We start from the raw sequence: 15,225 nt of genomic DNA on the forward strand, positions 1-15,225 counted from the left end.
TCTATAGTGGGTATAACCAACTAATGTAACGTAAACACAATTTAAGGCTACATGCACACGTTGCCGATTTTCTCCACCGAATTCCGCATCAAAACCGCAGGTAAAATCCGCACCTAATAGTGCGGTTTTTTTAATGCATTTTCAGGTGCGGTTTTTACATTTTTACGTGGAAATAGGTTAGTTTTTATGCTGCGAATTTTGGTGTTTTTGTTTTTTTATAAACTAGTCAGATACAATTCACAAGCGAAAACGCAAGATAAATTGACATGTTGCGGATTTTAAAATACGCACCGCAGGTCAATTTCCGTGCAAAATAAATCTGTATTGCGTAGATAAGAGTTCTTGAAATCTCATTTACTTTGCTAGTACTGTATTAGGGTATGTGCACACGGTAGCAGGCTTTTACGTCTGAAAAGACAGACTGTTTTCAGGAGAAAACAGATGCCTCGTTTCAGACGTAAATGCTCCTCCTCGCATTTGGCGAGGCTTCTCTGACAGCCGTAAGTTTTGAGCTGTGCTTCATTGAGTTCAATGAAGAACGGCTCAAATTACGTCTGAAAGAAGTGCCCTGCACTTCTTTTGACGAGGCTGTATTTTTACGCGTCGTCGTTTGACAGCTGTCAAACAACGACGCGTAAATGACAGGTTGTCTGCACAGTACGTCGGCAAACCCATTCAAATGAATGGGCAGATGTTTGCCGACGTATTGTAGCCCTATTTTCAGACGTAAAACGAGGCATAATACGCCTCGTTTACGTCTGAAAATAGGTCGTGTGAACCCAGCCTTACACTGCGGATTTGCCGCACTAAAATATGTGCAGCAAATCGGCACATAATACTCATCAATGTGCATTTGGCCTAATGAATACATAGAATACGGATTCATGAAATGGTAGCCTGTCAGTTCATTTGGGGCTACATTAGTATCACAATTAGGGCCACTCGACTATATTGGTTGAGCAGTGACCGGAGTAGACTAACAGGATGCATCACTTCATCTATGTGAAAGATCACTTCACTTCCACTTCTTACACCAAGCAATACACCCTGTCCGTTATCAGCATAGATTTTATAAAGTCATACTTTAAGGGTATGTTCACACGCTTAACAAAAAACGTCTGAAAATACAGAGCTGTTTTCAATTACGTCTGAAAATAGGCCGTGTGAACCTACCCTAAGAAGGATACAACTCAAACACCATACATACAAAAAAAGAGGTGAGGAAGGGACGGAAGGAGAGGGAAAGAAGTAAAAGGAGGAGAGGACGGGAAAGAAAGGGACAGAAAAAAGAGAGGAAGAAAGAAACGAAAATCCCTGGTACAGGACTAGGCACTCGGCTCAGTATATAAAATATCAAAAAGTTTATTTTGCAAAATATAGTTAAAATTTAAAAACGTGTTTGATCCTACATCCAAAAACAACAAACAAACATAGACATCACAGACCTGGCCGGGTGAAATGTAACATGATTCACAAAATACAAGAAAACAGTGTTGCTTCTAAACACCATATACTATACATATAAATATGCTACACATAAAATAACTTGTGTAACCACAGATAGAAATAGATTCAGTATATGTAAGAACCATGCAGAAAAAGTAGTAAGATAAATATAAATCCTATATAGCAACAGGAAAGAGGCACATAGCCTAAAGCCCTGTTCACACTGAGTTTTTTGCCGCAGAAACCGCGGCCAAAAATGTCCGACATTGACTCCCATTGATTTCAATAGGAGGGGGAGGCGTTTTTTTCCCACCAGAGAAAAAAAAAACGCTTGCAGGAAAAAGAAGCGACATGCCCTATCTTGAGGCGTTTTCCACCTCAAAAACCCAATTGAAATCAATGGGAGACGGAAATAATCGAGTTTTTGCCGCAATTTGTGACCCGTTTTTCGGCTAAAAAGGCTCCCGGTTTTTCCCTTTGTCTGTTGAAGAATTAGCTAAAGAAAACGGCCTTAAAAAAAACACGTGGTGCAAAACGACCTAAAAAAAACGGAGCTGATTTTTCCAGGCAGAATATTCTGCCTGAAAGAAAACTCTGTGTGAACATAATACCCCGTGGAGTAAAGATACATAAATTGTATCAGCCGCAGACATAAATATTATCACTAAGTCGAGGCACAATTTTATACGGAAAGGCAAGATTGGTACATAAGGCAAATATGTTACAACCCAAATATCAATCATTGAGACCACATACGCCATATAGCGTAGGAAGTCAATGATGGCAAAAAATAGGTCCCGCTGGCAAGATGGTCTGTGGATTGGTTCTGAATATGCGGTCTCCGCCATAGTCAATGTTGTAGTCAGATAAAGCTCAAAATCAGATACAATGAATGATAAAGACAGGAGTGGCCATCAAAGCAACTGCATTTCCTCTGTGACTATAGTGTATGTCCAGCCAGAAAGCCGTAACTATGGCTGGATCCAGATGACACAGAAGTATGTGTGTCTGAGACTGTAATGTACGTCAAAGCAACTGCATTACCATTAAGACTGTAGTGGTCACCCAGTCACGGAGCCAAATGACACGGAAGCATATGTGTCTGTTAAGTAATCTGCAGCTAAGTCCACGAGTTCCCGCTGTGTGACGTCAGATATGAACGGTACGCGGACGTGTTTTGTCACTCACGTGACTTCCTCAGAGCGTACCATTGATGATTGTTTACCATATTTCAAGTAAATCTGTCCTCAGACTATGCTGCACTGACGGGCTGCCATGTATCTGCATGTGCACGTGGCAGCCATCAATCACCGTTAAGACCATGCCGTCTGTTTGGCACTAGAAAATAATTAACCTTCTCCCACTTCCGATGGGAATGGCTGGGATCAGAGAAACTTTTGATCCAGGTCGTTTAACCTGTTGGATACCACGGCCAATAGCAACTGCGGCATCTAAGGAGCTTTTCCAATCCCCCCCCCCCAATTTTTTCTTTTAATAAAAGTTAATTAAATATACGCACCCCAGATGGTGCCAAAAAAACTATAACTCGTCCCGCAAAAAACAAGCCATCATACAGCTACGTGGACAGGAAAAGAAAAAGCTACGGCTCTTGGAATGTGGCTTTGAAAAAAAATTCTAATAAAAAAAAATGCTGAAGGCCCAAAAGAACTTGTAGGCAAGAAGATCTTTTTTGTTTTTTATCGCCTTACATTTCGATAGACATGTTTTCATTTTTACGTTAACAAAGCTGCAGGAAACCTTGTTTTTTAGGTAACATTATTATTTTTTGCACCATCTTGTGTTAGATTTGAAGGCTATGTAAGCCTTTTAAGACTTTTTTTTTTTTTACTAAAACAATGTATTATAGTGTTAAATGCAACTTTGTAACTGTTTTTTATTTTAAAAAAAATTTACTTTTTGAGATCCTCGATACATAGCAGCTGTATCTTGCACTGAAACTTGAATTTGTCAGGTTAGCGGGACTGACGGCTTCAGTGACAGAGGGATCTGTGTGTCTCTGTCACGCAGGATCCACCTTTTATCGGTCACATCTAAGTTATGAACTTAGATATAATCAATAACAGGCGTCACAGAACATCACGGCCATGTGCATGGGGTTATGGAAATGAATGGGTCCGTGTGCTATCCGCAAAATTGTAGCGGTGTCTGGATGCGGCCAAAACCCCGTTCATATGCGGTAATACCGAGCAAAACCGTGTGGCCATTGGCCACCACAAGTGGGCGTAATTGCACCGCGTGCGGACACCGCTATGTGGGATTGTACCCTAACTGCACGATTTGCAGCTGTAAATTATAAATCATCCCATGTGTGATCACTTAAACAAATATAGAAATCCAATTGCAGGAAATCATTTTAAAGTGTAGCTAAACGTTTGACAAACTTCTGACATGTCATAGTGACATTTCGGAAGTTTGGATTGGTGGGGGTCCGAGCACTGAGACCCCCACCAATCTCTAGAATGAAGCAGCTGAAGTTCTCATGTGAGCGCTCAGCCGCTTCGTGACTGTTTGGCTTTCTTTTTCCAGAAAGCCGATGTATCGGAGTACGGGCTCATAGACTTCCTATTGAGTCCGTACACTGATACATTTATTTCCGGAAACAGTCAAATAGACCCAAAGCGGCTGAGCGCTCACACAAACACTTCAGCTGCTTCATTCTAGAGATTGGTGGGGGTCTCTGTGCTCGGACCCCCACCAATCCAAACTGCTGACATGTCTCTATGACATGCCAGAAGTTTGTCAAACGTTTAGCTACCCTTTAAAGTATATATGTACTGCCAAGGAAAGGTGTTAAAGAGGATCTGGCACAATTTTTTATGTTTTAAGTTATAATCAATGTTAGCTTATAATATATTCTATTGGGAGCGTTCATCGATAGGAGCCCCAGTTAGGGTGTGTGCACACACGGTAGATACGCTGCGTATAACTACGCAGCATATCCAACCTAGAACCCACAGAGAATTCTGGACGAAAACCCGTATCAAATTGTGGTGCAGATTTTAGACTGGAATCTCCGCTGTAAAAAAAAAGGCAATACTTACCTCGCTGACTTTACCATAGAGACGCGTCACTCTGTTCTCAGTACAGCAAACCTCCTGTAATTGGCTGCAGCAGTCACATGGGATGAAACAATCTCAGGCCAGACTGCACGGAAAACAGAGCGATGGTTTGCTATGGCAACTGCCAGGAGTGATAATAGACCTTTTTTTAATTAAATCGAAACAAAAAGAAAAAGGGTCTTGTGTATTTGCGGGTAAAATCACACCTTTTCCGTCGTAAAAATCACAAAATGTGCTATTTGTTGTGGGTTTTACCTCCCCATTGATCCAATACGAAACAGTAGTGCAGCGATTCCACGGCATAAATTGACTTTGCAGGTTCGTTTTCTCAGCTGATTTTTCCGCAGCTTGTGGATGAGATTTGTTCAAATCTCATCCACATTGCTGCTACTGTAATACTCTGGATTTCCCGCAATGAAATCCGCAGCTGATCTGCCAAGTGTGAACATACACTTAGGGCACAGTCACACGCAGCAGATTGTACGGCGTATTTTTACGCCGCACCAATAAATTCGAAGCACGCCACGTGTGAGCGCACCCTAACAATATTGATGTAATCCAGCTGCATGGGGTATCAGCACCTAGGATTGACATCCACAGACTGCCGGGGGGGATTAGAAGGGTTTGAAACTTATGTTTTTTTGCTGCGACAGGGGCTACACATTTGTCTGAGCAGGGAACATTCAGACAGGCCAGAGACTCTTCTGCGTGTGTGCGCAAGCCCGCTAAAGCAGGCCATTCACAGAATATAGCTGTCACCCATCATCTCAGATTCTCCTAAAAAACATGCATGTTCAGATCAGCCAAGGATAAGTTGCCTTTCCTTTTACTCCACTTTAATTCTGGATCCAATACGAGATTTTTTTTGGGGGGGGGGGAAACGTACGTATGAAACTTACCTCAGCCGGGTTGTGTGAGCTCGTTTTTACAGTCTCCTAGAACCAAGTAAGATTTGTCCGGCGTACCTCAGGCCTTATTCATAACTCCGGTCATAGAGAAGGGGGGGGGGGTCCCCCACCTCTATGAACCAAAGCAGCTCACGGTCTGGCAAATTGCCATCATGTGATACAATATTTTTGCCCTGCCGAGGAGAGAAGCAGCTGGCCACATCATCCCTGGAAAAATCAGCCGTTTGCCAGTGGGTCTCAGTAGCCAGACCCCCAGCGATCATTTCAAACACCTATAGTGCTGTAAGATCAGATGAACCATGGAGGGGTCCAGGTGTTACATCTGCGATACAGAGCATTGAACACCGTTGCAATACACCCTTCTGAATAAAGCCTTATGGTTCCAATGTAAAGAATAAAAATGCATCATACACCTAAGTCGCCTTCCCCAGGATAAAGATCAGGTATTTGCACATCTGTACATGGAGTGCTCTGCCAAGCCATAAAGAACAAAAGTGATACTCTGTTTTCTGCTATGTAATACCACATAGGCCGCCCCAACCTGTCTCATCTCCAAAAGTTGTGTTTATTTACTAGTCCTTCTCAATGAATTAGAATATCATCAAAAAGTTAAATTTATTTCAGTAATTCAATTCAAAAAGTGAAACTCATATTCTATAGATTCATTGCACACTGTGTGATCTGTTTCCAGCATTTTTTTTCTTTTAAAGTTAATGATTATAGCTAACAGTTAATGAAAACCCAAAATTTAGGGTCTCAGAAATTCTGAATATTGGGTAAAAGTTGAAGGTTGGAGGCTCATGGGGTCACACTCTAATCAGCGAATCAACACAAAACACCTGCAAAGGTTTCCTAAGCCTTTAAATGGATTGGTCAGTCGCTCAGTGTTCACAGTCCTGTTTTCAGATGAAAGTAAATTTTGCATTTCATTTGGAAATCCAGGTCCCAGAGTCTGGAGGAAGAGTGGGGAGGCATCAATCCAAGTTGCTTGCGGTCCAGTGTGAAGTTTCCAGTCAGTGATGGTTTGGGGAGCCATGTCATCTGCTTGTGTTGGTCCACTGTGTTATATCAAGTCCAGAGTCAGCCCAGCCGTCTACCAGGAAATCTCCAGCACTTCATGCTTCCCTCTGCTGACAAGCTTTATGGAGATGCTGATTTCATTTTCCATCAGGACTTGGCACCTGCCCACACTGCCAAAAGTACCAATACCTGGTTTAATAACCACAGTATCAATGTGCTTGACTGGCCAGTAAACTCGCCTGACCTAAACCCCATAGAGAATCTATGGGGTATTGTCAAGAGGAAGATGAGACAAGACCCAACAATGAAGACGAGCTGAAGGCCGCTATCAAAGCAACCTGGGCTTCCATAACACCTCAGCAGTGCCACAGGCTGATCGCCTCCATGCCACGCCGCATTGATGCAGAAATTCATGCAAAAGGAGCCCCGACCAAGTATTGAGTGCATATACTGTACATACTTTTCAGTAGGTCAACGTTTCGGTATTAAAATACATTTTTTGAAATTGGGCTTATATAATATTCTGAGACTAATTTGGGGATTTCATTAACTATTTGCCATAATCATAAACATTAAAAGAAAAAATGCTGGAAATAGATCACTCCTGTGTGTAATGAATCTATAGAATATATGAGTCACTTTTTTAATTGAATGACAAAGAAATTAACTTTTTGAGGATCTTCTAATTCATTGAGAAGGACTAGTATATGCATGAGTTTTTATGGGGTCTGTGCTCCCTCGATATGTAATGTGCCAAAAACAAGTGCATATCTTGGAATAGTTTTTTTTCTTCTTCCCAAACCTGTTTGTAGCTAAATAAAACTTGTTTCTCTGTCTGCCCCTTTGACCCAGCCTTGGCCAAACGTGATCTGCGTAAAAGGCCATATTTGGGACCTTCACAATTCTTCAGAATGATTAATGACATAAGGGCTTATTCAGCAGAGCGTTGTAAATCTCATCTGTATTTCATCATTAAAAAAAATAAAACAGGATTTTCCATCAGAATTTTGTCAGTATTGTGTCCTAGTGCATCCAGTTTGTCAGTTCTTTATGTCCGTATATTATCTTTTTTTTTCACGTATGTGTTAAAATAAAAGCTGATGCTGTTCTGGCAGTACTTTCTGCTTTCTTTTCAACATCGGCTCGCCCCATCTGCTGTCCTACTTTTTTCACTGACCCATATACTTGAATGGGTGAGTCTTGGACCAAATTAGTGCACTGAGCGATTGACTTTAATGTGTCAGTGTTCATTAAGTATGCTGTTAGTTCTACACTCCGACGTGAACAACAGTCATCTAAATAGGCCCAAAATGTTAAAATAGTTTTGCCCTTTAAAATATACTACATAGTCTACAACCAAAAAAAACAAGAGTCGAACAATACATGGATTTGGACTGCACTTTATTCATTCAAACAATCCAACAGTAAAGGTTCTGAATATGTACCATGAAGAAGGTGTTTGTTTCCAGGATTGAACTAGTCAATAGAGAATGTTCAAAATCTAACACTTCACATGTTATCCATCCTTTACCTGAACTAAAACTGCCCGTGTCCGTACACATTCCCATGTGGAAACATAATAGTGTAATAACAGCTCCACAACTTCTGTGTTTTTCACCAGAAATAGACTTTTAGCTTGTGCAGCCTTAGGCCTAATTCAGATGAGCGTCTGCAAAAAACGGACCGTATTTAATGCATTTCAGTTCCGTGTGCCATCAGTGTGCGTTCCGTGGGGCATCAGTGTTTAATGTCCATGTTGGCACCCTTGTTTTTTTCTCAGCATTTCTTTAGCAACTGGTGTCTGAAACACTGATAGCACACGGATGACGCCCGTGTGCTGTCTGTGATTTTAACGCACCCATAGACTTCAATGGGCGACGTGTTTTGCAAAAACGGAACAGAAAAGGACATGCAATGAGTTTCACGCAACGGAAACACGCGGCGTGATAAAATCAGACATCGGAATAGCCCCATTGAATTGCATAGGTCCGAGTGAAGTCAGTTTTATTTTTACGGACAGAAGACTGACATATACAACGTAGGGATGTCACGATACCAGAATTTGGACTTTGATACCGATACTTTGTTTAGTATTGCGATTTCGATACCAATTTCGATACTTTTGCCAACAGTAATAAAAAAATAAATTCTTCCGTTTTCTGATGTGAGGCGCAACGTGTGATGAATTTTGAACGCGCCTCACATTAATAGTAATTAATCCCATCATGTTTCTCAGTCATAATGGGTTAATGTGCGCGGTACATGATGGGGTTAATTACTATTAATGTGAGGAACATGGAGGTTAAATTCATCGCACCTCGCGCCTCACATTAGTAAGTGAATGAAAGCCGTGTTTTTCATTTTTTTACAGCGTACACATCATAAATGATGCAAAAAAATTGTTGTGCGCGCCATTACTGAATGTGTGAATATTTTATGTATTGAGACTTATTTTAATGTTTATTGTAAAAAAGGTGAATGTGTATTTATTTTTTAAATTTAACAATACTTTGTTTTTACTTTATTTTTAAACTTTAATGTACTGACATATATCAGATATGTGCCAGTACATTAGCCTGTGGACGGATAGCACACAGGCTGTTGTTAGGACATACTTGGGTATGTCCTAACAACATGAAATATGGTAAGACAGCCCTGGGGTCCGTCAATAGACCCTGGGCTGTCTGCCCATATATGGTATGGCCCTCGATCGCATCACAGGAATTCCCTGTGACGCGATCCAGGGGCATCCCCCCTTCTCATTTTCTCCTGAATGCTGCAGTCAGCTGTGATCGCAGCATTCAGGGGAATAACGGCGGAGAGGAGAGGTTTCTCTGATCTCCGCCGTTATAGAGCAGGGCTGCGGCTGTGTAATACAGTCATTGCCCCGCTCCTGACAGGAAGTGCGTGCGCGGTCAGCATGAGGAGGTGCGGCCGGCGCTGCACTAATGAGCGGCAGTTCAGGCACTGGAGACAGAACATGGGGGTGTTTTGTAGTGCGCCCGCCATGTTCTGTCTCCAGTGCCGCCGCTCATTAGTGCAGCGATGGCCGCATCGCATCATCCTGACCCCGCGCACTTATCATGACTCAGGAGCGGGGCTGTGGCTGAATTACACATGTATTACACAGCCGCAGCCGCGCAGCTCAGCTCAGTGTCGAAATACAGGAAATAGCGGTATCGAACCGTTTAGGGATACACAGTATCGAGACAGTATCAAAGTTTCGATGCATCCCTAATACAACGGTCGTCTGAATAAGGCCTTATAGCAGGGGTGTCAAGCACGTGCCCCGCATGGCTGTCATCTGCGGACCGCGGGACACAGAGCTGCTAATACAGGCTCTGCTCCGGGACTCTGTGGAATTCCCTGACATCGCTGTCCATATATAGACAGTGTTGTCAGGGTCTTCCCCAGAGCAGAGACCCGGGCAAAGCGCTAGTATAGGCTCCACTCCGGGACTCTGTGGAATCCCCTGACATCGCTGTCCACATATGGACAGCGATGTCTAGGGCTTCCCCAGAGCTGGACAGTGATGTCAGGAACACAGCTGGAGTCCCAGGCAGAGTGCTAGAAGCGGCTCTGCTCCAGATCTCCAGCTCTGGGCAAGCCCCTGACATCACTGTCCATATATGGCACTGTGGCAGCATCTACAGAGGGCACTGTGGCAGCATCTACAGAGGGCACTGTGGCCGCATCTACAGAGGGCACGGAGGCATTATGTATGGGTGGGTGTGTGGCAGTATCTACAGAGGGCACTGTGGCAGCATCTATAGGTGGGTGTGTGGCAGTATCTACAGAGGGCACTGTGGCAGCATCTATAGGTGGGTGTGTGGCAGTATCTACAGAGGGCACTGTGGCAGCATCTATAGGTGGGTGTGTGGCAGTATCTACAGAGGGCACTGTGGCAGCATCTACAGAGGGCACGGAGGCATTATGTATAGGTGGGTGTGTGGCCGTATCTAGAGGGCACTGTGGCACTATCTTAAAAAGGGCTGCCCAATCTTGACATTTGTGTCTGCCAAACGCTGCCAACTGAGCCACCGGACTGCATTTAGCAACATAAACTGGATTGTTGAAATGCGGCCCATCAACTTCTAATTTTTTCTATATGTGGCCCACTTACCCGGCCGAGTTTGAGACCCCTGCCTTAGGGTATGTTCCCACAGGTTAGATACACAGCAGACTTTCCCAGAATCGGCAGGAAAATCCAGCTGAATATTCACACGAATTGGTACTTTAACTTAGGGCTTTTATTTGGTCAAATTTGCATCTGCAGAAAACTACTAACAGAAATTTCAGCAACAACTGCCATTTATTGCAGAATTTGACTTCCCCCTTGAACTCAATGGGGAATTTCTGAAACATAAATTGCAGCGGATTTATATTCTGTATCGCAGGTCAACTTATGCACGTATTCTGTGCGGAATTTGTCCACAGTGTGTGGATGAGATTTCATGAAATCTCATCCCCTTTGCTGCTGCCAGTTGTGTCTGAGACTTTATGTTGCGAGTGCGGAGCACACTTAGATGTCCCCACATCTCACATAGACTAACACAGAAGGCAAACGCTTGCCCACCCTACATATGTACATGTCCCTTTAGCAGGTGAACGGATCTATGGTTCTGAAGTGTATTAGCATCTCTTTATTTACAACATCATCCATACCTGTTATGTGGTGTACTCAGGCAGCAGATGCAGTACATTTTTACATTACCCCCCCCCAAAAAGTTCAGAAAAGATAACCAATTATAAGTACCTCAAAATAGTGCCATTAAAAAACAACTCCCCCACTCTGCTTTATATATAGAAAAATAAAAAAAAGTTATCGCTTCTTAAATGCGATGATAGAGGAAAACAAATAAATACATTTCTTGGTCATTAACCCCTTAAGGACACGGCCAATTTTGGCCTTGAGGACAGAACTATTTTTTTATATTCCCCTCTTTGCATCCCGACGCTCATGACTTATTTTTTGTACGACGTAGTTGTATGAGACTTTGTTTTTTGCGGGACGAGTTGTACTTTATGTAGGTACCATTTTTTGGTACAGATACATTATCATTTAATTTCTATACATTTTTATTTTGGCGAAAAATGCAGAAAAAAAAAAAAAACGCAGTTCCGCAGCAGTTTTCATTTTTTTTTTTTTTTTACACCATACACCGATTATAAATAATGTTATACTTTTGTTGTATAGGTTGTTAGGGTTGCGGCGATACCAAATAGGTCTATATTATTTCATGTTTTAGGACTTGCATTTTAGAAAGTTTATTTATTATAAAAAATGTGTTTGTGTATTTTTTTAACTTTTTATTTATCATTAATTTTTTTTACATTCATTTAACTTTTTTTTTAATCCCATAAAGGGATTTATCATTTGGATTTTGTAACTGTAATGTACTGGCATCGATCTATATGCCAGTACATTAGCCTGTGTACTGATTGTACGCAGGCAGTTGTTAGAGCATATCTCAGTATGCCCTAACAGGGAATATGTTCAGACAGCCCTGGGGTCCTTCAATGGACCCTGGGCTGTCTGGCCATACGAGTGATGGGCTTTGAAGATAACTGTGACGCGATCAATGTGCAGTCCCCCCTCCTTGAATGCAGCGATCAGCTTTCATCGCAGCATTCAAAGGGTTAACGGCGGAGAGAAGATATTTCTCTCCTCTCCGCTGTCAGAGTAGGGCCGTGGCTGTGTATTACAGACGTTTTCCCGCTCTCGATCGCTCGCACAGACGGCTGTCACACAGGATGAGAATGCTTGTCCTAATGCGCCAAGTACCCGCCGCTCAGGGTGAGCATTCTCATCCTGTGTCGGCAACCAGATCTGTCACTAGTTAGTAATGGCCTATCTCCTAGGTAATCTAATAGGCGCTGTCACACGGATAGTGCTAGTGAAAATTATGTCCCAAAAAGATTATTATTTTAAAAGTTATGAGCTTTTTTTTCTAAATATGCAAATGAGGCTATACTTGACAAATGGCGTCAACAGAGGCGATTCTCCTGAGGAGGGGCTACCTCAGCCTATCAGCATGAAGCTACTTCACACAGTGTGAGACGGAGGTTGGAGGATCACTTCAAATAGCCATATCACCGACTGTGGACCACCTAGAACAGCGGTTCTCGTGGCATATGAAAGAGGAGAGTCTAATCTTTCATATGGCTCCAGGATTGCAATTCTAGCTGTGAAACAACCGGAGGCATCACCAGATGAAAAAAAAAAAATGGGGGGGGGACGACGACTCAGAAGCTGTATAATGATTGGACAGCGTAATACAGAAAACATTACACCACCCAGAATCTATAGAGCAAGTATAGCCAAATTAGCATATTTAGAAAAATGCTCTTAACTTTGCAAATAAAAGTTTTTGAAAAAAATAAAACACCACACTGTAGTTAGCAGCAGCAAAGCGCACAATACCTGGGTTTCCGTCCCCATTGAGTTCAATGGTGAGGGAAACGGAAGCTAAGGTTTCCATTTGACTTTCCGCTGAGGGGTTAACCCGACGGAAACTTCCGGCAGAACGCCTCAGCAGAAACTAACGGTGATGTGAACACACCCTTAGGCACCCCTATCCCAAATCCAGCCGAGATTACCAGAAACAACAGCACAGCATGCTACAGTATTGTTTCCGGTAAAACAACGGACACCCCGACGGAAACCATTAAAGTCAATGGATTCCGTCGAGCATTGGCGGGGTCCGCAGTGCAACAGAACCATCGCTTCTTCTAATAGAGCAGAACTATGGAAAGCCCAGACGCATATGTGAACAGGGCCTTAGAAGGATGCAGAACTTTTCAACATACATGAATACAAAGAGCCAGTTAACCCCTTCAGTCTAAGGGTTTCATTTAATTTTTGTGGAATACCCCTTTAATAACCAGTTACTGTTGGATATTTGAAGAAATATAGAGACCTGCTCCAGTAGAACTCTAGATTTCAGAACACACAGGCAAACTACAACACCCAGCATATCGTGCCGGCTATTATGCTAGTAGTAGTAGCCCCAATCTAGCAGGAGAGCAGCGGCTAGCTATGACTGTGCCACAGTGTGATGTTAGGGTGACACACGCAGCTCAGCAACGACACTACTACCTTTATCTAAGAAGTCGGTAACTTTAAATAGAGACGGCTGGCTGCTTACAGCAGCTGACTCCGGCCCGGGAGAAGCGGTTACGGAGCCGATCTTCCCCCTGCTCTTCTTCTTGCTAGCAGACATGCCTGAGTTCTAGACAGGCGTGCTCTGCAACAACTTCCTCACACTTTGCTGCTGCCGCCGTATGGCATAAGATAGAAGCGCAAACTTCCATTTGATCCAATCACGCAAAAGACCTAGGCGTCCGTATTACATATACTACAGTAATACGTCATTTTCAAGTTCCCGTATAGCTGATTGGCTCATTTGAGGATGACGTTTGTGAACCCTGCTCCGCCATGTTTCATTATGGTGTGAGTCGTTTACGGCATATTCCTAAGCATATAATAGAAGTTAGGCTTGGTCTGCCTGTTCCACTGTGTGCGCGCGATAAACCCTGTCTCCATTTATGCGTGATAGAGCGCTAGTTCGCCGAGGCTCAAATGACAACGCTACACTTGCCAGTAGTAAACATGGCGGCTCAGTTAAAGAGCGACGTCTGATTATATAACTTGAAGTTTATGTTGGGATGTTGCGGCTGGGAGTAAACTGGGTTTGGGGTGTTGGACCCCGGTACTCAAAGTTGTGGGGTCGTCGTCTCACCTCGGGGTCCCGGTCGGACCTTTGGCCGGAGGGCACGGTAGATAAGTTTGGGGGAGTGAGTGTACGGTTGCAGCCAAAACACCAGGGAGACGAGGCTGCCTTCAAGAGCTGGTTACGGGGCAAGTGTTGTGCGCCAGTAGTACCTGTGCCCTCTACCTTGGCAGTCTAGCTAATCATATACCTGTGCTAGACTCTTTATATAGTCTCACTATTCATACAGCCATGGTCTTTATGATCATTTCTGAGGGACTCTCTGATTATATTACAAAGTTATGTCATGTCTAGTTATTTAGATTCAAACAGGCAGTTTATAACAAAAAAACATTTATTTTTATAAAGGAGCTTGGAAAAAAACTACAGTAGAAAATATTTTTAGAAATACTGGAATTTTATTGATCATGCTACATACACTGAGGTTGAGGTTCTTTTATACAAAAGCAGCCAGCTCTTCTGCACTTACAGCAAACCTTTCACGTACCGCAAAGAGGGCCAACCGATGCGGTGCGCGTAGTTTTTCCCCTTTAAGTCACGTCTCAAACCCCACCCATGCACACCCGAGCCCATACAGTAACGTGCTCCTACAGTGCCTCCCCACAGTATAATGCCCCGTAGAACCCCTCACACAGTATTCATATATGGACAGTGACGCCAGGGGCTACCTCTAGGAGCAGAATCCCCGTCCAGAGCGACGGCAACGCTCTGGCAGTGGATTCTGCTCCAGGAGTAGCCCCTGACGTCACTGTCCATATATGGATAGTAACGTCAGAGTCTTCTCCAGAATTGGAATCCCTGTCCTTAACATTGGCAACGCTCTGGCTGGGGATTCTGCTCTAGGAGTAGCCCCTGACGTCGCTGTCCATATGTAGACAGTGAAGTCAAGGGCTTCCACGGGCTCAGCGCTGAAAGTAGCGCTGTGCCCGGGGAGTCTTCTACTAGTGGACAGTGAATGCTGAAGCAGGGAGCTGATGTTTCCCTGCTTCACCATTGGATGCAACTGTATCTGCGTCCTGAGGACACAGATACAGTTGA

The 15,225-nt window shown here is 43.3% G+C and overlaps 2 protein-coding genes across 5 annotated transcripts in view; one reads left to right on the forward strand and one right to left on the reverse strand.

Annotated features, from left to right (window-relative positions):
* AFG2A (AAA ATPase AFG2A) overlaps window positions 1-13,722 on the reverse strand; it is a 524,877-nt gene extending 511,155 nt beyond the window's left edge. For all 4 annotated transcript variants that reach the window (XR_012883023.1, XM_075860478.1, XM_075860481.1 and 1 more), the window contains exon 1: window positions 13,554-13,722. Coding sequence is in view for 3 of the 4 variants with exons in the window: in XM_075860478.1 (XP_075716593.1) it covers window positions 13,554-13,677 (124 nt within the window). In the remaining variant the exon portion in view is untranslated. The remainder of the gene's footprint in view (window positions 1-13,553) is intronic.
* A 307-nt stretch (window positions 13,723-14,029) lies between these two features.
* NUDT6 (nudix hydrolase 6) overlaps window positions 14,030-15,225 on the forward strand; it is a 44,907-nt gene continuing 43,711 nt past the window's right edge. The window contains exon 1 of the mRNA XM_075860482.1: window positions 14,030-14,315. Coding sequence (XP_075716597.1) covers window positions 14,123-14,315 — 193 coding nt within the window. The 5' untranslated portion in view covers window positions 14,030-14,122. The remainder of the gene's footprint in view (window positions 14,316-15,225) is intronic.

Source organism: Rhinoderma darwinii, chromosome 1, assembly GCF_050947455.1.
Source record: "Rhinoderma darwinii isolate aRhiDar2 chromosome 1, aRhiDar2.hap1, whole genome shotgun sequence".
In the NCBI taxonomy this organism is placed as follows: domain Eukaryota; kingdom Metazoa; phylum Chordata; class Amphibia; order Anura; family Rhinodermatidae; genus Rhinoderma; species Rhinoderma darwinii.